At 47.4% G+C, this 23017-nt stretch overlaps 1 protein-coding gene across 2 annotated transcripts in view; it reads left to right on the plus strand.

Annotated features, from left to right (window-relative positions):
* Window positions 1-6: 6 nt before the first annotated feature.
* Window positions 7-23017, plus strand: part of MTURN (maturin, neural progenitor differentiation regulator homolog (Xenopus)) — a 29169-nt gene continuing 6158 nt past the window's right edge. For both annotated transcript variants that reach the window (XM_011953937.1, XM_011953938.1), the window contains exons 1-2: window positions 7-199; window positions 11500-11622. In XM_011953937.1, the coding sequence (XP_011809327.1) occupies window positions 38-199; window positions 11500-11622 (285 nt within the window). In that variant the 5' untranslated portion in view covers window positions 7-37. The remainder of the gene's footprint in view (window positions 200-11499; window positions 11623-23017) is intronic.

The raw sequence follows: 23017 nt of genomic DNA on the forward strand, positions 1-23017 counted from the left end.
AGGGCGGGCGGCGGCGGGAGGCGGGCGCCGGGCCGCAATGGATTTCCAGCAGCTGGCCGACGTTGCGGAGAAATGGTGCTCCAACACGCCCTTCGAGCTCATCGCCACCGAGGAGACCGAGCGCAGGATGGATTTCTACGCCGACCCCGGCGTCTCCTTCTATGTGCTGTGTCCGGACAACGGTTGCGGCGACAATTTTGTGAGTGCCTGGGGGAGGGACCGCTGGAGCCGGCGGGAGTGTGGACGCGGCGGTGCATCCCCGCGCTCGGGGTCCCGCGCGGTGGGCGGCGGTGGGCGATTAGTGGGGGGGCGTAACCCTCGCCCTACTCCCCGCATGCTCCGCGGGGAAGCCCCGGGCCGGGTGGTGCGGCCTCCGCGCCCCGGGTGGGGCCCAGTGGGCGGCGGGCAAGGCGCCCGGAGGATCCGGGGAGCCGGGTCGGGGCGGGAGGTGTGGCGTCCCCCTAAAGGCCACCACTCTCCCCGCTGTTGCGGGCGCCGTTTCGGGAACCCGACCTAGCGGCCAGTGCGCGTTGCCTGGCGTGGAGCATCCCTGGGGTGTGGGTGTCACCCGCGCCCGAGCAGCCTGGGCTGGGGCGCACAGATCCTCCAGCAGGAGCCCAGGTCCAGAGCTTCCCACATCCAGGCGTCCCGTCCAGGTTAGGAACCCCGCTCCCCTCCCGTGCCCAGCCTCGGCTCCTCGCCTTGCCCCTCCCGGGAGAACCCCGCTCCCCGCCCTCGCGGGTTAGTCCCTGCACTGCCTGTTTGGACACAAAGCTCTGTCCATACTAGCGATGCCCGGTCTCCTGGACCTTCGTTGCGGAATTACACCCCGGATCTTAATACGCACGCGCGCCTGCGCATACACCCCCAACACACACTTATGCTCACACACTCACCCTCACACGCGCACACTCACGCACACACGCGGGCACGCCTCTCCCCCTGCCCCCGCGCTGCCCCCGCCGCCCCTCTGAGCTGCCCGAGAGGTATGTGTTGGCCCGGGCAGGTTCTCTCCAGCTGAGGCGGTGGCCCCAGCCTTGCTGAAGCCTGTCGGCTTTTCCAGATGAGGGGGAATCCCCTCAGCCCCGGCTCAGGGGGACCGGGAACTGGAACTGCGGTGTCCAAACCTTCCACTTTGAATCCTGCGCCCACCTGGGATCCCGGCTCTGGCAGTTGAGGAAGGGGATGCGGAGGGCAGGGGAGTCGGGGTGGGAGGGGCGGAGTAGGGCAAGCACGGTGCTCGTGAAGTGTTTGTAAGGATGGGGAATAAATAATGATCCCCAAATGTAAGATGGAGGCGGCCGTGGGCGCGGGTGACCGTGTGGTCGCCGGCCTTGTGGGCGGAGGTGGGGCGGTGTGGGGCGCGGCCTGGTGCAGGCTCCTCAGGTGGGGGAGACAAAGCTGGGCCGTGGTCCTGCAGCCGCGCGCCCTGACCACCTATGGGAAGTTCGCGAAGGAGTTGGGGAGACTGCAAGACTGCCTTTCTTGGTCCTGGAGAGGTGAAGGCTTGTGTATGTCTGGCCAATAAAGCATTCCCTCCGCGCACACGCACCCCCCGAGGAGGGCAGGGATCCACCTGGACATTACAGAAGTGGCACTCCAGAAGAGGGATGGCCTTGTGTGACAGCCAGATATGAGTTCTGGCTCTGTGACTGTGCTCAAATACCCACCGTGAGCTCAGTTTCCACATCCAAAAAAAATAGGTATAATAATGCCAGCACCCAGGTGTTCATATAGGTGACTCACTGAATAGTCCCTGACACACAGCAAGAGCCCCACAAATTTGGGGTTAGAGACCTGGGGTTTCCCAGAATTTAGAGCTTGTCTCATTTTTTAAAGATCGTTGGTTTTCCCACCTGTAAAATGGGGCTAATCAGAATGCCTCCAGAAGAACCAACTGAACAATAATATTAATCCCTGTAAGCCCATCTTAACTGTAGGTAAAGTAAGTAAATAAGTGTTCTTTTTGCAAGGAGTGGGAGATCATTAAAAAGGGATTCACTCGATTGCAAAAGTGTGAGAAAACCTCCAGGATATAGTGGAAAGGGCACCAGAATCCAGCTGACTGTAAAATGTTAGGATTTGGCTAGGGTCCCTTCCAGCTCTGGGCTTCCTTCATCTGCCAGCGTCCTTTCTCCCTCCTGACCATGTGAAACAGGGCAAGAATGGCTCATGGTTCTGGATTTCACTGGGGAGAAGCCCACACAGCCTTCCTGCGGGGACTGCCCAGGCCATACCCAAAGAAATGACTCCAAAGACAGTAAGTGGGCCGGGAAGACAAAAGGCTGTTCTCTTGCCATGAGTATGTGTATCCAACCATCGTTCAGAAGTAAGAAGTACTATATTATTTGTATCAGGCCTTTCTCTTGAGGCCACCCATATTTTAAGTATTTTCCTATCTGCGTGAGAAAAATGCTTGAAAGTGTCATGTAAACTGACAATTTAAATAGAATAGATAGAAAGATAGAGGATGGGGGTGGGCAGATGATTCCTTGGGTGGAATGGAACTTTCTCCAAGTTCTGGAGGCTCTAATGGACAAGATGCCAACCTCAGGAGTTTTCTTAGCCAGACCTCTTGAATCTGTCCCAGGCTAGGTTTGTCAAGCTACTGTTTGCCTCTAATAAGTATCCTGCCTCAGTTCTTCTCTTTTTCCCAGGAAAATGTATTAAGCATTAGACAAAAATGTGAGATGAGTGGAATTTCTGTTAGTTGAAGGACTTAGCAATAAGAATATCTACGTGAGCATTTCTTGATTTACAAAAGTATTTCCACATCATTCATTCATTCATTCAGCAAACATTTATTGAGGGTTTACTTTGTGCCAGGCGAGTGCTATCTAGAATACAAATAGGGTCTCTACCTTCATGTTCCTGGGGCAATTTTTACTTGTCTAGGAAGCAGTGTGGTGTGGTGGTTAAGCACACAGGCTGTAGATCAGACTGTGTGGGTTTGCACCTCAGCTCCCCACATTTGTGTGCCTTGGGGAAGTTATTTAACCCCTCTATGCCATACTTTTTCTTTTTGTTTGTTTTTCTTTTTTTGAGACAGTCTTGCTCTGTCGCCCAGGCTGGAGTGTAGTGGCACAATCTCAGCTCACTGCAACCTCCACCTCCCGAGTTCAAGTGATTCTTGTGCCTCAGCCTCCCCAGTAGCTGGGATTAAAGGCATGCACCTCACACCCAACTAATTTTTCTATTTTTAGTAGAGACAGGGTTTGTTATGTTGCCTAGGCTGGTATCGAACCTCTGGGCTCAAGTGATCCTCCCACCTTGGCCTCCCAAAGTGTTGGGATGATAGGCGTGAGCCACTGCGCCTGGGTTCTATGCCATACTTTCTACATCTGTAAAATTGGGATGATAATATTAGTACCTCCTGAGCAGAGTTGTTTGAGAACAGTGTCTAAAGTAGGGCAGCTTAGATAGTCTAAGCCACTGTCATTTTTCATCGTATCTCCTAACTTGTCTCCTTGCTTGTAACCTCCACCTCACTCTTACTGTAGTACTGAAGTGGGGATACTAAATAGATCCAAAATGACTGCTTGGGGAGACTGACTCTAAGCCACTCTCTACCCAGCAGTCATTTTGGATCTATTTAAAATATAAGCCAGATCGTGTCACCACTATTGCCCACCTCAGCTGAACTGACTTCCCATCTTTTATAATAAAACCTAAGCCCTTGCCTTGGCCTCAAGCCCCCACATGATCTACCTTCCTGCCACATAGAGCCTTCTGGTCCTCAGACGTGCCAAGTGCGTTCCTGCCTCAAGGCCTTAGCTCTTGCGTTCTGTCTGCCTAGAACCCTCTTGCCCCAGATCTTTACACGGCTGGCTTCTCGATGCCCCTGAGGCCCAAGAGAAACCTTTCTGACGACATGTTCTTTCACCTCACCCTCTTTTATTCTTCCCATAGCACTCGTTAGACTTGGCATTCTCTTTTTGGTTTTCTGCCTCCCCAACTGGACTCTAAGCTTCATGAGAGCAGAGGCCTTGTCTGTGTTATCACTGTGTTCTGGCATTTGGAACAGCATCCAAACATGATGGGTGCTCAGTACATACCTGTAAGGATGAGTAAATTATAGTCTAGTGTAAAAAACATGTCAAATGTCAAGAATTCAGTTTCAAAGAATAATGACGAGTTGATGGGTGCAGCACACCAACATGGCACAAGTATACATATGTAACAAACCTGCACACTATGCACATGTACCCTAGAACTTAAAGTATAATAAAAATAATAATAATAATAATAATAATAACCATCACTTATGTTCAGTTTTCTATGTAGCAGACGCTGCTCTCGGCACTTTACATATGCCAACTCATTTAACTTTAGTACTCTTACAAGGCCATCTCTATAATTATCTCTGTTTTACAGAGGAGAAACTGAGACATGGCAAACTTTACTAACTTTTCCACAGTTAATAAGTGGTAGAGCACCTTGAACTACAGCCCTGTATTGAATGCATGGCATCACAGGAGTGACAACAGGGGACCCCAATCTAGACTGGATTCAAGGGTCGCTTCTTATTGGGCCTCACAAAAATTCATTGAGGTAGATATTATTATTCCCACTTTATAGGCAAAGAAACTGAGGCTCAGGGAGTTTAAGGGACTCATCCAGGACTGTACCACTAAGAAATGACGGAGCAAGGACTTGAGCCCAGAGGCCTGTCCTCTCCACCATGCAGAATGGCCCACAGGTGGGGTCAGGCTAGTAGTTCCAGGGAGCCGAGATCAAGGACGCCTTTTTATTTTTCCTCCATTCTGGGTCCCTTGCACACACTTTCTCTATCTTGCTCCACAGCCCATCCCATCCATGCCGACCCTTGCCTGTCTGCCGGGGACCCCTCTCTGTGGGCCCCATCATCAGGGCCTGCGGTGAAACAAAGCTGCTAGTACCCTGTGTGTGGAGGGAATTCAAGGGCATGGCCACCCTGCCTGGCTCTACAGGTTTGACAAGGGAGGGCTCCTGGCCCTGGTCGGTGGGGTCCATGGAGTCCTTTCTGCCAACTTGAAAGGTCCTTGGGGGCTTGGTAGGCTTGGAATGGGGTGTCAGCAGCCACTTGGATGCCAGATAAATAGAGGGGCACTGCTAGGCACGGAGCACCAGCTGCGTTCCTTCCTTGTCCTAGGCCACAAGAAATGAGGTCTCAGAACAAAGAGCACTGCCCTGCCCCTCTGGGGGCCTGGATGCTGATGGCTGCGGGAGAGAGGGAGGGATTCATTTCCCAGATTGCCCAGCCTTTCCTGCCAGCCCAGTCAGAGACATGTTGGACTCTAACATTTTGTATAGTTTAATCCCTCCTCAGCACAAAGACAAAGGTAGTAATCATGATATTATTAAAGAAAAAGGCTTTATTTATAGAAGAACTGTGATTTAATTTTACATGTGTTTATAGAGGTGTGTGTGTGTGTATGTATATATATCCCCATTTGTGGTCTGAACACATCTTTATTATTAACTATGTGATCAAATAACAGCCTTCTTATTTTGGAGAAAGAAAATAGAACTTATTTAAATGAGATTGAGTCACGCTTATGTGGTGGTATAGTGGAGAGAAAGTACTTTCTTGTCTGATTTAAACTCTACCCTGTTTCCTCCTCTGTCAGATAGGGACAGTCATGCCTGTATTACATGATTAGTGTGAGGATGAAATGAAGAGCTGTGCGTGTGACGTGCTCAGTAGACAGAAGGCATTCCACAGTGGTCGTGCATGTTCATACGGAGAGGTTATTTCTGGGAAAACGATAGGTCCTTTGTATATTCTTTGAGTGATAGTCATGAGGAGAGCAGTTATGTTAATATGAGCTGAAGTAGATGGGAATAAGCGCTTATTGGGCCCCTGCTAAACGAGAGTCGGTCTACAGGTTGTCTCCTGAAATCTTTAGATTCCCCCTTATTTTCCGTGACTTACAAATGAACGCACTGAGGCTCAGGTTAAACATTGTGCACAGAGTGTAGTTGAAAGGGTGTACACTCCTCCGTTGACATTCTGGCTCTGCCCTTGTTCCCTGTGTGACCACAGGCAAGTTACTTAACCTCTTTGAGCCTCAGTTTCCTCACTGGTAAAATGGGTCAGTGCTGACGCACAGATTGGGTTAGTCCTAGGTATGGCCAGCTATGCTCTTCCCACCATGTGCAGAAATACGTTTTGAGGTGGGGCCGGGTGCGGTGGCTCACACCTGTAATCCCAGCACTTTGGGAGGCCGAGGCGGGCGGATCACCTGAGGTCAGGAATTCAAGACCAGCCTGGCCAACCTGATGAAACCCTGTCTCTACTGAAAATACAGAAATTAGGTGGACGTGGTGGTGGGCGCCTGTAATCCCAGCTACTTGGGAGGCTGAGGCAGGAGAATCACTTGATCCCGGGAGGCAGAGGTTGCAGTGAGCCGAGATTGCACCACTGCGTTCTAGCCTGGGTGACAGAGCAAGACTCCGTCTCACAACAAACAAACAAAAAAAACAACAAAAAAAGAAATATGTTGGGAGGCATGTGGTGAATTGTGGCTTTTATCTTTTTCTGCCATCTGTTCCCAGGACAAGAATCAGGGTTTTGTTTTGTTATTTGGCTTTAGAAACGGGGTCTCACTCTTGCCCACGTTGGGGTACAGCGGTGTGATCAGAGCTCACCGTAACCTCAGACTCCTGGGCTGAAGCATCCTGCTGCTTCATCCTGGCAAGTAGCCAGGACTACAGGTGTGCGCCACCATACCCAGCTGTTTTTCTTATTTTTTGTGGAGACTGGAATCTTGCTCTGCTGACCAGGTGGTCTTGAACTCCTGGCCTCAAGCAACCCTTCCGTTTTGGCCTCCCACAATGTTGGAATTACAGGTGTGAGCCGCCTGGCCAGGGATCCATTTTGGATTCAGACACACCAGTTCAAAATGGACTCCCTTGGTACTGAGTGGCAGAAAACACCCACTTCAGTACTATGGTAAGAGTGAGTCCCAGAGCAAGGGCCCCAGAGGGAGGAGACACAGGAGTGTGTTCTTACCTCCCCTGCCACCCCCACCCTGCTTAAGCACCAGGAAGTCCAGCTTCTTACCCACCAGGACTTAGAATAGTAGGGGCACACACTTTGTGCTCCCCCAAAAATGTCTGTAGGATTGAATTACCTTAATGACTGGAGACCACGTTTTGATAAACTGGATATTCCGATCTACATTGTACAAAACAGGAAGGTGCTCATTTTCCCATTTGCAGGTGACATAGTTAATGTTGTCTTAGGCTGGGCCATCTTTTATGGTAAACTCTGGCCTGACTTCACAGGAGGAAGGGTCACAGATGGCCTGTAGTCAAGTCAAAGTTCTTATCGGATTTTCTGTAGGAAAGAGTAGACCACTCAGGCCAGGTTCGATGACAGCTACTTCACTGCAGCTCAGGCCAACCTGAGGTTTGGAGTTGGCTATAGTCAGTAATGGCAATTGCTGAAGTTCTCCCGGAAAGATATTTAAATGTCACACCACCCCCAACCCCCTTCAAATGTGTAGTTAGCCAAAGTTCTTTTTTTTTTGAGACGGAGTCTCGCTCTGTCACCCAGGCTGGAGTGCAGTGGCGTGATCTGGGCTCACTGCAAGCTCCGCCTCCTGGGTTCACGCCATTCTTCTGCCTCAGCCTCCCGAGTAGCTGGGACTGCAGGTGCCCGCCACCTCGCCCGGCTAATGTTTTGTATTTTTAGTAGAGACCGTGTTAGTAGTTCACCGTGTTAGCCAGGATGGTCTTGATCTCCTGACCTCGTGATCCGCCCGCCTCGGCCTCCCACAGTGCTGAGATTACAGGCTTGAGCCACCGCGCCTGGCCGTTAGCCAAAGTTCTGCTGTGCCCATGGTTCTCAAAGTGTGGTCCCAGAACCAGCCACATGAACATCACCTGGGAATTTGTTGGAAATACACATTCTCAGCTCACTGAATAGTTCATTAACTAAATAAACTGATTACTCAGCAAAGGTGGATACATTTCTATTCTGTTATTGTGTTTGAGTGATATACTTTTCTCAGTTAACTTTGCAATTTAAACTCTGCCTCCCCCACCAACCCACTCTGATCCACAATGAAGCTCGAGAACCCCTGCTTCCCTCTAGTCCCTGAAGCCTTTCCAGGCATTTCTCCTTTTGTCCAAGGGAGGCCTGCAGGCTGCCAACGCTCTGACTACTGCCTTGTTGGAGAGTCAATATTTTCCATACCCAGATTCATGTTTGCCGGGGCATTGCATTGTTCAGAGCATTGTTGAGAGCTAGAGGTTCTCTGATTCCTGCTGTAGTTTTTTTTCCTGGTCAAAATGAGTATTTGGTTACAAATGCTTAAAATATTTGCCAAGTTGAAGTTACTGTGGCCACGCCCAGTGGCACAGGACTCCGGGCCTTCAGTTGTCCATTTGTCTTTGTACAGGACTAGATCGTATTTTCAGGAGCACCAGCCCTGCCCCTAGATGGTCTCTCTGCTCCCCTTGGTTTTGGAATGGGCCCCTGTATCTTCCTAAGAGAATAACTGCTCCGCCCCCAGTCCCCCGCCTGTTAATTTTCCTGAAGAGCACGTCTGTTTTATCTGTGGACGCCACCTCGTGAGATTGATAGTGCCTCTTTCTTTGCATGGGCTACTTAGAAAGCTTTGTTGGCAAATCTGTAGCAAGTAGCCAGGCCCTCATACCTTGCTGTTTGTCCTGGTCTCACTCTTGGATCTCATTTCTCTTCCTTTGTCTTTTTTTTTTTTTTTCCAATGACAGACTTATTTTTTTAGTTCATTTTGTCTTGTATCCCGTGGTACTTTGCCAGGTGCCTTGATTCATTTTGAAAGGAAGGAATTTAAATGGAACACTTCCTTGTTATGAGATACGATGGATATGAGACAACTAGCATTTAGTAAATGATGTCTTTTAAGTGACCGTATACGCCTGGATCTGAGTCCAAACCCCATGCCACTCTATCATGTGGGCAAGGATTCAGTTACAACATTTTTTAAACCCCAAAACCTAACAGAACTGGTAATACAGGTGGAGATAGCCAAATGAAGGCAGTTTAGACAGAAGGCCCTTTTGTGGATGTTAAGTCTTCCTTCAACATACAGTCCTAAATCGCTCTAAAAGGAGAGTAATGGAAATTGTGGCATGAACAATCTCTTCATGAGGTTAGAAACGCCTTAGAAACACTTAGCTATATAAACTGTCTGATTACCAAGCAGTGGTGGCTCCACTGCAATTTATGATTCTGTTATTGTTTGAGTGATATACTTTTCTAAGTTTACTTTGTAATTTGAAGCCCAGATGTACTTACTTTTCAACAAAGTAGGTTTACAAGCTTTTCATAGGTGCACCTGCTTCTGAATTAACCTCAACCCAAGTTGCCTCAGGCAGTGCTCTCGGTGAGTTACATTGGGTGTCTGATTTACTCATTGTGTGACGATAGCCTTGTGGCAGATGGTAAGCCCACCCCTTCCCCTCTGTCTCCCCTGTCATCCTACAGATGCAAAGGGGGAAAGAAGGTACTTACGTCCACCCTTTACTGAATATTCACGGCATGCCAGCCAGGCACTGCGCCAGGTATTTACTCAGCTTCAAGTTTTCTGAAATGTGGTGCTAGATGTTAACCCCCTCTTTAACTTGGATAATAATTTGAAATAAGCTGGAACTTTTACACATTTGAGTATGAAAATGGATGCTGAGCCGAACTTACTAAAGTAGAACTTGTGTTGTTCTCGCAGAATCTCCACTGATTAAGAATCAAGTGGCATAATGGATATACAAGTGCTTTGGGCTATTATACTTTTGTACAATGGAAGAGACTATTACATAAATGACATTGTGGTGGTTTGACAGCTTTAAGGGCCTCTAATTAGTAGGGGAGAGCATTTGAGCTGTTCACTAAATAGAGAGCCCAGACGCTGTCTTTATTGGGTTGGGGAAGTCTCTAGAGAAGCCTGCTGGCATGAGAGCAACGTGTGTTGGAAATGGACGTTTACAACTATGAAACACAAATAATTGGGGTATAAAGATGGTACATTGGCACCTAGTTATTCTCATTTGGATCTGGGGAGTATTTAGAGTCTGTAGGTGTAGCTCTCAGAAACCCTGCAGTGAGAAGAAAGGAGAGGAAATGTGTTTATTGAGTGATAAGGATATGGGGCAAGTGTGTACTTGGCATGGACCATGTCTCCACATAAGACCATATCCTCCTATCTAGCCCCTGCATCTTGTTCTTATCTGCCAGATGTCTTTCTCCCAGACCTCAATACTTTTTTTTTTGCCAGTGTTTAGCTATCATGGATCCGTCCCAACTAAAGAGTGATTCTTGGTACCTGACAGATGCTCTGGTGTTACCCTGGTAGCCCCGTGTCCCTGACTCACTTAGATATGCAGGGCAGGATCTTCTCCATTAAGAATGCTCAAACCTGTTTCTTGGCCTTGTTCCAGATCTTTGAACGTTTATGGGAGAGGCTTGCCTAGTCTTAAAGATGTGCTAAAATGGATATCCTCATATGGAAAAAAGCCTTACCCAGTCTTCAGAAAAAATAAAACCTAGACTGGGCATGGTGGCTCATGCCTGGAATCCCAGCACTTTGGGAGGCTGAGGCAGGTGGATCGAGACCAGCCTGGGCAACATGGCGAAACCCTGTCTCTACCAAAAATACAAAAAAATCAGTCAGGTGTGGTGGTGCACACCTGTAGTTCTACCTACTTGGGAGGCCAAGGTGGGAGGGTCACTTGAGTCTGGGAGGCAGAGGTTGCAGTGAGTTAAGATCATGCCACTGCATTCCAGCCTGGGTAACAGAGCGAAACCCTGTCTTTAAAATAAAGAAAAGAAAAGAAATGAAAAACCCAAAACCAATCTCCTCTTAGTATGTGTTAGATTGTGAAATGATGCTTCGGTATGATGTCCTCTTAAAGCATTTTAGGGAAGGGAAATTTTCAGAAAGGCTTTGTTTTCCAGTGACGTAGTGGTGACTTGGTGGGTTCTCTTAAATTACTTGCATTTGGAAGTAAATTTACCACCATGCCCACTCACAGGCCGATCTGGGTAAAGAATGTCTTGTTCCAAGTTAATGCTTACAAACTATGCTTAATTAATCTTTCAGCCATAGCTGAAAGCAAAGTTAAGGATTTTGAAGGCAAAGGCTCTGGTTTCTCCTTCCCACGTCTGAAAACCGCCCTTAGCCTGCACAAGGTGAGCAGTGGAAATCATTGGTGAGGAATGGCCACCCACTGCCCTCTTTACTGTGTAGGAGCACATCTGATGACGAACCGAGCAGGTGAGGTATGGACCAAAAGCTTGGGGGCGTCTATAGATTAGACATTTTTTTCATCCCTTTCAACACAAATCAAGAATGTATGAATTTTACGTAAAATGTATGAATTTTACGTAAAATGTATGAATTTTACGTATGAATTTTACGTAGAATTCTTCAAATTCATGTCATTAAGAAAATCTGCGTGACTTTTCTGAACTTCACACTGAGTGTAGTGACTTTGTGTCTTTGTTTTCTCCTTCCACTGCCCATGGGCACACAGCACGTGTGGAGTGAGAGCGAGGACTGCCTGCCTTTCTTGCAGCTAGCACAGGATTACATCTCCTCCTGCGGCAAGAAGACGCTCCATGAAGTCCTGGAAAAAGTCTTCAAGTCTTTCAGACCTGTAGGTGCCTGCTTGGCTTCTAACCATAGCTTGTTTTCTATGGTGATTGTGTTTAGAATAACAGGGGTGGTGGGGAAGGTGGGCAAAACCTGGGATGACTAATTGTTTTTCTCTTGTCTGCCCTGTGGCTTAGAGATAGCAGCCAGTATAGGGAGGGGTGGGAGGAGAGGGACGGGATGTGACACAGCTGTTTGCTGCAGGGATGATGGTTATTTCTAGCATCACTTGAGTTGAGAATCCCTGGTCGGGGGGGGAAGCAAACAGATCCTTTATGAGACAACTGAGTATTCCTGTTCTCCTCCAGGAGACTTAGAACCATGGCACTTGCAAGCCCGATGGAGGTTCTTTTATAATAGTGGGGCCTTTATTTGGGGATTGCTGGGAAACTGTATACAAGTTATATTAATACCTCCACGTTTGTGGGTATGGAAAAGGATGAAACTGGATACTGGCTCTATTCTATTTTTAAAAAGTCTCTTATATGAGCTTACTGTTGCTTTGTTTTCCCCTTTTGGGATTTAGGAATGTGTATTTCTGTGGCTAGCTGGCAGTCTGTTTTCATTCTAGCTGATAAACCTTTAAAATGAATACTGACTTCTGTTTTGAAGATTACTTACTTCTTTCTATCTTCATTGGAAGATAAAGTCCCATCACCAGTGTCTCAATGTTTCCCCTAAGTTCGATTCCCTGCCCACTGTAAATACTGCACATGTTCAATGGTATTTGCTAGAATTTGTATTTATTTTTTCAAATCTGTTTTAATGCTGTCTCCTTCTCTGCTGCATTTTCCAAGCTTTTGTTCTGTTTCTTTGAACATAGTAAACTTGGTTGCATAGTAGACTGTGTCTGATGATATTTCATTTTGTAAGTCTGTTTGGTCTTCTTTTGTTTCTGCTAGTTCTCAGACCTGGTATGTTGTTTCTCTGTGTGTGGGATTATCTCTGTGTGCTAGTTACTGTATTTGAAAGTTGACACGTAGGAATAAAGCGAGGCCTGAGATGACAGTACCTTCCTCCAGAGAGGATTTTTGTTCGCTTCTGTCAGGACTTGGGGGCCTATCAGTCTGAGACACCTTAGCACAGTTTAAGGCTTGTGGTTCTCCGATGGCTCCCGGGGTTGAGAAGGCAGGATGCGGGTCTGGCCGCCTGCGGCTCCTCCTCGTTCTGAGGGTGTGGGCCTCTGGGGGCTGAGCTTCAAGTGGGGATGGTGTACAGTCTGCTCCTTCGGAAGACCCCGGACTTTAACTTTGGTCCCTCTAGCTGTAGAGTAGCATGAGGAAGCAGTGAAGTTTCTAGCTGCTGCTTCCAGGTCAACAAATGCCCTCAGGACAAAAGCAGCTTTTTACATTTGGCTTACATCTCCTGGTTAATACTTTATATTTAAGAAGCTATTTTTCATCTTTAATTCAGCTTTTTTAGTCATTCTCAGTGAAAGAGTTGGGCCCAGTCACTTTGTGCACCATTTTAAGAAGTGGGATTTCAGTGGCTTTTGTCACTCTGATTTGCTTCAGCAAATGATAGAAATCAAATAGAGTGACAGAAGTCACTGAAATCCCTTTTTTGTTTGTTAATTTTCTAAGCCAGTTTGGCACATTCAAAATAGATACTTGACTTAAAAGTACCAGTCTGTCCCACATTCATTCATTCAATAAATATGTATTGGGTACCCACTAGGCACATGGCACTGTGTACTGCATTGTTCCTGGCACTGGAACTAAAGCATGGGAAGCTTAGATCTCACAGAGCCTGTGCTCCAGTGGGGGGAGACAGGATAGACAAGGACACACGTAATGTCGTGAAATGATGCTAGTGATTAAGTGCCAAAGAGAAAGGAATCAGGGAACGGGGTAAAAAGTGTCATGGGTCCTGGAATTTTTGAGTAGGGAACCAGGGAAGGCTTTGCTGAGAAGGTAACATTTGAGGAAAAACTTGGAGTACAGAGTGGGCCATGAGGAAATCTAGGAGAATAGCATTTTCGGTAGAGAAAGCAGCAGGTATGCAGGCTTGGGGTTGGACAACACCTGTGTCCAGGGAGCAGGATCAGCCAGTGTGACTGAAGGAAGTAGAGAAAGGTGAGCTGGAGGAATTCCAGGAGTCTTGCAGTCACAGAAGGACATGGGCTCTTACTCTGGAGTGATGCGGAGCCCCCCAAGGGGTTAGGCAGAAGAGGAATGTGACCTGACTTCACGTCTTGAAAGTCTCTCTCTGATGACTGTGTTGAGAATAGGCTGTGTAAGGGAAGGGACAGAGAGGCCACTGAGGAGGCCATTGCTGTCATCCAGGTGAGAGATAGTGGTGGCCTGGACTGGAATGGTCACGGCAGAGGTGGGGTGAGGGGTTGGATTCTGGAGATAGCTTGAGGGTAGACCCAGCTGGACTTGCGGGTGGATCAGAAGTGGGATGTGGGAAAAAGGGAGAGAAGGGGGACTCCTGAGTTTCTTGTCCAAGCAGTGAAGGGAATGGCCTAGTCATCTACTGAGATGGGGAAGGCTGCAGGGGTGGTTGGTGGGGAGTTTGGGGTTGGTAATGTCAGTTTTGGACATGTCAGTGTTGTAAATGCCTGTTAGACATCGAAGAAGGGAGATCACATTAGGCAAAATTAAAAAGAAATGGATTCCTCTAAATTTTAACTAGAAGAATACCTGTTAGCAAATGAGGTTCGCTTTGCAGCAGGTTTCCTCGCAGGGGCTCAGTCACTGGCCTGCCACCGGCTGCTCTTTGTGGGTGTTGTCTGTGGTGGTAGGCAGCCTCCCCTCTCTGCAGGACTGGCTCACCTGGGAAGGGGAGCTCTAGCCGGGAGTCATTGTGCTGTTTTTCTTTAGCAAGTCTCCAGTTGTATTTTGGCAACCAGGCTAGCCACATGTAAACGAGGAAACAAACGTGGTCCAAAAGAAATCTGGATGTGTAGCTGAAGCAGTTGGATTGGTTGAGGATGTTCTTTCAGGTGGTGCTGAGATGTGTCACGCGGGCCCACAGCTTTGATTTGCTGTAGCTGGGCTTCCACGTTTCCTTTCTGAAGTGGAGCTTTACCTTGTGGGCAGGGATGTGGCTCCCCAGGTGAGGAGGCCTTGACCTGGCACAGCACGCCCTTTGGTGAGGAGGTTTACGGGCTGGGCCACCCTCTAGCAGGGCCTTTTTGCCCGAGGGCAAGGCTGGTGGGAGGCACCTTCCCGGGCTGGTAAAGATGAAGTGCTGAAGGCCTCAGGTTTCTCCCAGTCAGGATGCGCCCCAGACCGGATGAGAAGGAGCGTCACAAACCTGAATAAAGGACCACAGAGATCCCTGGAGAAACTTTGATACTCTCCACCTCCACCAAATAGAGCGCTGCTTCCCAATGGCACCATATATCTGTTTTATATAAGGGAGCTTTGTTAAAAATAAGACATAGGTAAGGGTTTTGTTGCTGTCATCACAGTTGAAAGTATCTGTTGAAGAAACACTTACCCAAAGGCTACAGCTTATCAAGTGGTTAAACCAGCACATCATTTCCCTGAAAATACACGGGAGTCTGATCAATCCATGCAGTTGCTTTTGTGTTTATCCTGGGCCAGCCCCAGGAGGAGGGTTTTTGCCTTCATCTTAGAGCAGCCCCATCCTGGGCTCTGCACCCCGCTTTTCCCTTGGCCACCCCATTGCCAGCCCTTTCCCCCTGCAGGCTCTTCAGAGAGGTCAGTTCCTATTTGTTGACAGCCTTCTATTGCCCTTTGGAACATCAGTCAGACAAATTCAGTTAACTTTGCTGAAGCTTGGGCACTCTTGCATCCATAGGCCAAAAGAGGGGTATCACCTCTGGCCTTCCTCAGCGGTCCTGCCCACAAAGCTAAGGCTATGCCACTTTATTTAGCACTCTTTCTACACTTTCAACATACAAACTTTGGGCCGGGCACGGTGGCACATGTGTGTGATCCCAACACTTTGGGAGGCTGAGGTGGCAGGATCTCTTGAGTCCAGGAGTTTGAGACTAACTTGGGCAACATAATGAGAACCTGTCTCCACAAAAACTAAAAACACCACACCAGGTGTGGTGGCACTCTTGTGGTCCTCACTACTTGGGAGGCTGAGGTGAGAGGATAGCTTGAGCCCAGGAAGTGGAGGTTGCAGTGACCCATGATTGTACCATCATGCTGCAGCCTGCGCGACAGCGTGAGAGCTATTTTAAAAAGTGAGAAAGAAATACAGACTTCATAGCTATACACATTATCCCCCTCTCACTTGCTAGCCTTCCCCCTAACTGAAATAATCAATGTCTCAAAGTTTCCCCTCCCCCCAAGAAATCTGTTGTTGGATTTGAACATTTAAGAAAAGGTCTCTTTTTTTCATTTAAGCCATCTTACTCTTTTATCTTTCCTCTACTTTATCATGTTTTCAACAAAATGTATCAGTCTTCTGCTATTGCCACAGCACTGCTTCTGAAGGCGAGGGGCCGGGCCTAGGAGGCCCAGGTCTTGCCCTCAAGGAGTGGACTTTCTGGTAGGAGAGACGGCCACGTAAATGTACAGGGGAACCCCATCACAAGACAGAGCATGCATTTGGGTCCAGATACTCCTCTAGATGCCGTGCATGGCAAGTGAGGAAGTCCTGTTTCCTGCTCTGCCTACTGCACTCTACTGATTCTTGGGGGAGCTGTTTCTGTGAGCATGTTCTGCAGGGGGTTGCTTGTCATCTCTTCACCCAATTATGAGGGAACAGATACAACAGTCATGAAGAACCCAAGCTCTGTTGGCAAGGCTACCTGGATTTAAGTCTCAGTTCTACCACTTGCTGGCTGTGTGACTTTAGACAAGTTACTTAACCTCTCTGTTTTTCAGTTCATTTGTAAAATTAGAAAATTAATGATGATAGTTCCCTTAGGGTTGCAGTGAAGATTAATGGAGTTTCTGTTGGATACTCAGTACAGTGTGTTACCCACGGTAGGCACTAAGTCAGTGTTAGTATGATGTGGATGGGATGAGGATACTAGACAAAATACTGTGGAGAAGTGAGCAGGTTACTGTTTGGGGGAAACTTAGATTATTGGTGAAGAGAGAAAACAATTTGCTAAGTGATTTCAACATGAAAAGGCATTAGAAGGGCAAGTCAAAAGCTTATCAACATTGGGTTTGGTAAAATTATAAACGTTCACTGAGCACCTGATCCACACGACTCACTGTGTTAGTTTAGAGACTGGGACTCCAAGGAGGACCAATGGATGCTCCTGTCCTCCCAGAGGGGCACGTGGCCAAAGCACTCAGGGTTACAGATGATTTTTATTTTCTTCTTTTCCACATTTTCTAAGTTTTCTGTGATCACATTATCAGAAAATATATTTTTTAATGTAACTCTGTGGCTTCCAGTGTATTCGCAGTACTAGGAGTATCAGCGTGAGCAGGCTTATTGAGGAACAAAGTCAGGCAGTGGCTTCTTGAGGAGGTGGGACTGAAGAATAGCAGGACCTAGACGTGCTTAGAGCAGGGGCAGGGCTGGCCCAGGAGGAAGTCCAGGAAAGGTCCATCTTGGCTACCTCAGCTCCATTTCCTTAGAAATGGCTCCATGTGGTGGAAGGTAGACCTGCTCTGCCCTGTCTTGCTCCCATGCCATTTGGCCTCTAACAGGTACACTTGGCCTCAGTGCCCCCAGCTTTAAAATGGGGGCAGTACTGATTTAGCTGTCTTGTGGATTCATGGGGAACTTTGAAATCAGACTGAGAACCCAAAGGATTGTCAAAATCCAGACACTCTGCTAAATTTAGTCTGAGTTTCTGGCTTCTAACAGGTATTAGGAAATGTTTATTGGATGGGTAATTGAGTGTGGATTCTGCTGGCCATCTTCCCTCGAGTGACCCACACTCTACTCCACTCCAGTGACTTGCTAATGTTGATTACTCAGAGAGGTATGATTTTTACCTATTTTTCTTGCTACTGGCATGTCATATCCAAATGGCACATGTATGCAAATAACAATGCCAGGCAGGCTGTTGTTGGCACCCACGAGCAGGTACTGCTACTTGTAGTGGTTTCAGAAACCCCCATCTATCACTTTGGTAAGTGTGAGTTGGATAATCGTCAGAGCCTTGCGTTTTTCTTAAGTGACCCTCCATTGACAGTTGCTGGTCATACGTGATTGAGCTAGAGAATGAAACAATGGTTATGGACCTAAATAATGGTGATCATGCCGTTCAGTTTTCTCCACCATCTTTTCATGTTTTATATTTAGTGTCAACTGACAGACTTACTGCTGGGTAGAAAACAGTTTACAAGGGAAGAAATAGCCTACTATTTCCAATTTAGCAGCAAAACTAGACTTTATCTTTGCCCTTTCGAATTCTCTCAAAGTGTTATGGGCTTAACAAGGAACTGTTACTTCCTCGAGTGTATTCTTCTCCTTACCAACACTGTGGACGTTAGGGTCTTGAGTCCCCTATTGCCCTTGCAGTTTTGTGTGCTGTTTGGTTGTTGCTGCTTCCACGGCCCACCCTGGAGTTGGATCCTGTGGTCCTTGTAGATTCTCACTCAGTTGGCCCAAGTCCTCTCCCTGGGGTTGCTGTGTGACTCTGCGTTTCTTCTCTCAAGAAGGAGAGACATTTCTGCCAGAAAAATCCCCCTAATTCTAGTTCACTGGCATGAGCAAGATTGATATTTTCAGTTTTCCATGAGTGGCTGGAGAGCTGCGGGTTAGATCCCACAGGAAAATCCTGTGTCCCAGAAAAAGTCCAATTCTTGCCTCTACTTGTGGAGTCTGGTCAAGAGTCTGGAAAAGAGAAAGAATCTACCTCTGAGAAGCTGCCTGGGTGGGTCAGGGAAAGTCTGATGCGAAAAGATTATGCACACATGTGGGTTTCATAATAAACATTGAATGTTGACAGTTTCTCTTTTTTTTTCTTTTTTCCTTTTTTTTTTTAATCACTCACGTTATGAACATTCAAACCATTCTCTTTTTGAGAAAGTATGATGGCCTCAAAAGGTAAGAGAGTGCCTCCTCCTGCCCATTGTGCTGCATCCATCTTGCCACCCTTTTTTCCTTAGGGTCAGGAAGACTGACTGACTGACCAGGACCCCACCAGGGGTTTCTGCATCCCGCCAGCATCATGATCGTGAAGATAAATGGCGCCACATTTCCCAAATACTTTAGCGTTCTACCACCCGTGGCTCTTGGACTAACAGTATTCCCATCACCTGGGAGCGTGTTAGAGATGCAGAATCGGGTCCCACTTGAGACCTGTTGAATCAGCATCTGCATTCGAGGTAGATTGCTGAGCACATTATTCACACCTACACATAGTGAAGAAGAGAGACTGCTTAAGGGGAGTCCCTGGAAGGTGCATACAAGGATCTCTGAAGCCACAGGGCATGTCCTCGATGCACCAAAGCCATGGTTGATGGGCGGTGCTCTCCAGGGCATAGACACCACCTCCCCTTCTTTTATGAAGACCCTCTAGCCCACTGTGCTGAGTGCCCCCTCCAGAGACAGCAGCTGCTAAATGCCAGCTCAGTATGACCTCGCGTAGTTTACACTATTATCCAAAAGACCTGGAGTTGGCCCTACAGATAACAGATACTCTCTTGGGTCTGAGGAGCTGAATTCTCCAGAGTTGGCAGCTCTGCCTTTCGGGTGCAACCTGTTTGGATGGATGGGTCCCAGCAGTGCTTATGTGATCACCGATAGCTCAAAGGAAGCTTTGTGGACAGCAAGACCCTGGAAATGCCAACTCTCTTGTCCAGAGTGAGCATAAACTATTTTTCCCAGTCAACTGAAAAAAGATTCACTGAAATAGGAATAGATGATTATAACTGTCAGGAATAATTTAACTATACCAGTCACTTTCATTTTTTGGCCCACCTTTTCGGTATGAGAATGTGTGGTTGCAGTAAAAGCCAGGGCTCCAGAATTCTTCCCAGTCTGTGTGTATGCCTGTCTCTTCTTCTTGACTGTTGAAAATTGGAATCCAGAAGTTAAATTTAGACTTGCCAACCATAGGTGGGATTGAGCATAGAGGTGAGGATGCTAGATTACTACATATCTGTATGATATGTCCCTTAGAATTCCAGGCAGTCTATTTCTGGTGCTTTCTATCCATGCTTCCAAATTGTCCCTCCTCATAAATGTGGACATTAGCATTTCATATTGCTTTTTTAAAAAAATGTATTCGCCAGTGGAAAACATTGAAACCTCCAGCTAATAGGAACAGCATTAACAGCTGCATGGGAGTCTCCTGGGTGGTCTGGTGGATAGGGGTGTGAAGGCTGCTATCAGATCACCCAGGTTTGAATTGAATCCTGGCTCTGCCACTTACTAGGGGACTCTGGGCAAGTTACTCAGCCTGTCCAGGTCTTATCTGTAAAAGGGGGACAATAAAAGTGTCCAACACAAGGTTATTATGAGGAGCAAAGGAATTAATGTGTGTAATTCTGCTTACGACAGTGCATTTGCTGTGCCAAACTCCCTTTTTATTTTATTTTACTTTATTCTATTCTATTTTATTTTGTTTTATTTTATTTTATTTTTTAGACGGAGTCTTGCTCTGTCACCCAGGCTAGAGTGCAGTGGCACGATCTTGGCTCACTGCAACCTCTGTCTTCCTGGTTCAAGCGATTCTCTCATCTCTGCCTCCCGAGGAGCTGGGACTACAGGCACACGCCACCACGCCCAGCTAATTTTCATATATTTAGTAGAGATGGAGTTTCACCACGTTGGCTAGGCTGGTCTTGAACTCCTGTCCTCAAGTGATCCGCCCGCCTCGGCCTCCCAAAGTGCTGGGATTACAGATGTGAGCCACTGTGCCTGGCCTAAACCCCCTTTAACCTCAGTAAAGGCACCAGGTTCAAGAGGCCGAAGAAGAGACCCAGAGCCAGCAAACGAGACATGGGGTTTTACCGTACTGACATACAGGGGAGAGAGTCCAGCGGCAGGGGCTGGGCAGGAGATTTGCCTTACATGCAGTCCAGTGGTGGCAGGCTGGACAGAAGAACCATGTGGGCCCACGGTGGTGGCCTGGGCAGGAAAACCGCAACCTCCTGCAATCAGTGTGCAGTGTATATAGGATTTTCACTCAACACCCTCCCGCTAATGACCTCCACCTGGCAACATTCATTTAACCCAGAACTCAGGGCCAATTTTAATCCTCTATAATGACACATGTTCCCTGGGATAGGCCATAGGCTTACGTGTTTCTACTGTCTTTGCCACTCCCGGATTCCCTAGCTCCTTAGAGATAATATAACTAGATTACATTACGTTACGTTACATTGTTACGTGACGTTACATCACATCACATATAGTTATGTAGGGCTCCATAGTTTGCAGATCATGGCTGCCTTCAATCTCTCATGTCATCTCCATACTTACTCTTTGAGATAGAGCAGGTATCGTGGTTCTCGCTTTAGAGAGGACACTGAGGCTCAGCAAGGTGGTGACTTGTCAGAGGTCCCCAGCTAACTAGAGATCTGGCCTCTGGACTCGAGTGCCAGTGTCTTTTTCCACACATCCTCTCAATAAATCTGTAGACCCTACACTAAGATGCCTCAAAAGTCCAGAAGGCCTCAGAGAACTGCCTCTCCTCTTTCCCCTTTCCAGAAGGGCAGTGAGTGAGCAGCTCTTGAAAGAGCAGTCAGAAAACTTCCAGCCCAGGGACCTGTCAGTAAGTGCGTTGGTTTCATTTGAGGTAAGGTAGGGAGCTGGAAAAAGGAACAGCAGAAGAGAGGTGGTCACGGCTACATGCTTGGTTTCCTGGGTCTTTTTCAATAAGGCACCCTAAGCTGAAGAGAGGGAGGGTGTTTAGTGCTACCTATGGTTTGGGTCAATATGAATCACCTAGGGGTGTTATGGACAGAATCACCCATGGTACGTCTCTTTCAGATAAAGACAGCAAATATGCAGATGCACACCTCAGCTGCACCCTTTTCATCCAGGACAGCCATTGCTAGTTGACCACAGTGTTTTCCACGGGGCCTTAGAATCCTCCTGAAACTCCAGGCAGCCTCTCCCTGTCAGGTCTGTTAAGTGAGAGGGAACCAACTGGTCATTTCTCTTTTAGTGACATCCCTTCAGTACAATGAACAATTATATATATATTGTTCAGGTGTTTAGGTAATTTTGCAGCTCCCGGCGGTGGCAATAGTATTTATATTTTACCAGCTATTTAAATGTTACCACTTATTCGACACTTTCACCTTGCTGTGTCATTGAGCAGCTCTCCAAATAAAAAATTGACCACCAAGTGTAGTCATCAACGTGCCTTACGACTAGCCATCTTTTCTCTCTTTAGAGGCAAATTTTGTTTTTTATTCTATTTATGAAAATCTGGAAGGGAGACAGGAGTCGGAAAAAGAGACTTGCTCCTCCCAAGCACACTCAAGATCGGAGCACCCTCTCCGGGGAGCTGAGAGCGCTCTTCCTGCCCTTCCCCTCTGCGTCTGCAGAGTCTCTGAGGCAGCTGCAGCATGCCCAGCTCTAAGGGGCGAGCATGTGTCTGCAGTTGGCTGTGTACGCCTTGGCAGGCCACGTGCAGTGTGACCAACAATGCCTAGCAGATGATTTTGTCCTGAATGTGTTCATAGGGCGCTGGGAGACCTGGGAGAGCTGCAGCTGGAGAACTTCAGAGTGAAGGCATTATTTTCATCAGGACTCCCTTTCCCTTTCCCCATTTCAGCAGTGGGAGGGAGTGAGAGGAAGAGGGTGACAGGACACTAGGGAGGCAGTGCAATTGAACAGAATGGTCTTCTTTTTACTGTCTTGATGCAGTTAGTGTTTAGATCATTGGGGCCACTCAAGTGAAGGTGCTTGAAAGTGATGGCCCTGGACACCCCTATGTAAGAAGTCCTTGGGCCACAAGCAGACTGTAGATCTAATGAAGGCACCAGGAGACAGAAGCCTGGTTATCACAGGCAGGCCCAACAGCCAGGGCTATGGCTTCCTGCCTGCACCAGGAGGTGGTGTTCTTATTGATGAGGCCTAGCAAATGGCACTTGGTTTCTAACCAAAGACCAGCCAGTGCTTTAAAAAAAAATGTTTATTTTGAACTTCCCACATAATTATACAGCAACTGGAAAATGCAAAAAGATAAAAAGGAAAAAATTACTCATACTCTCACAATCTTTAAAAAAAAGAGCTTAAAATTTGGGTGTATTTTACTGAAGTCTTTTTTCTGTGCATATGTGTATAAATTTTAAGAACTCTGGATCAGGTGTGGTGGCTCATGCTTATAATCCCAGCACTTTGGGAGGCCGAGGCAGGAGGATTGCTTGAGTTCAGGTGTTGGAGACCAGCTTGGGTAACATAGTGAGACCCTGTCTCAATTAAAAGTATGTAAATATATATACACACATACATATGTAAAGAAACTCTGGGCCGGGTGTTGTGGCTCACGCCTGTAATCCCAGCATTTTGGGAGGCTGAGGCAGGCAGATCACGAGGTCAGGAGA

Source organism: Colobus angolensis, unplaced genomic scaffold (genome assembly GCF_000951035.1).
Source record: "Colobus angolensis palliatus isolate OR3802 unplaced genomic scaffold, Cang.pa_1.0 Scaffold378, whole genome shotgun sequence".
Lineage (NCBI taxonomy): Eukaryota > Metazoa > Chordata > Mammalia > Primates > Cercopithecidae > Colobus > Colobus angolensis.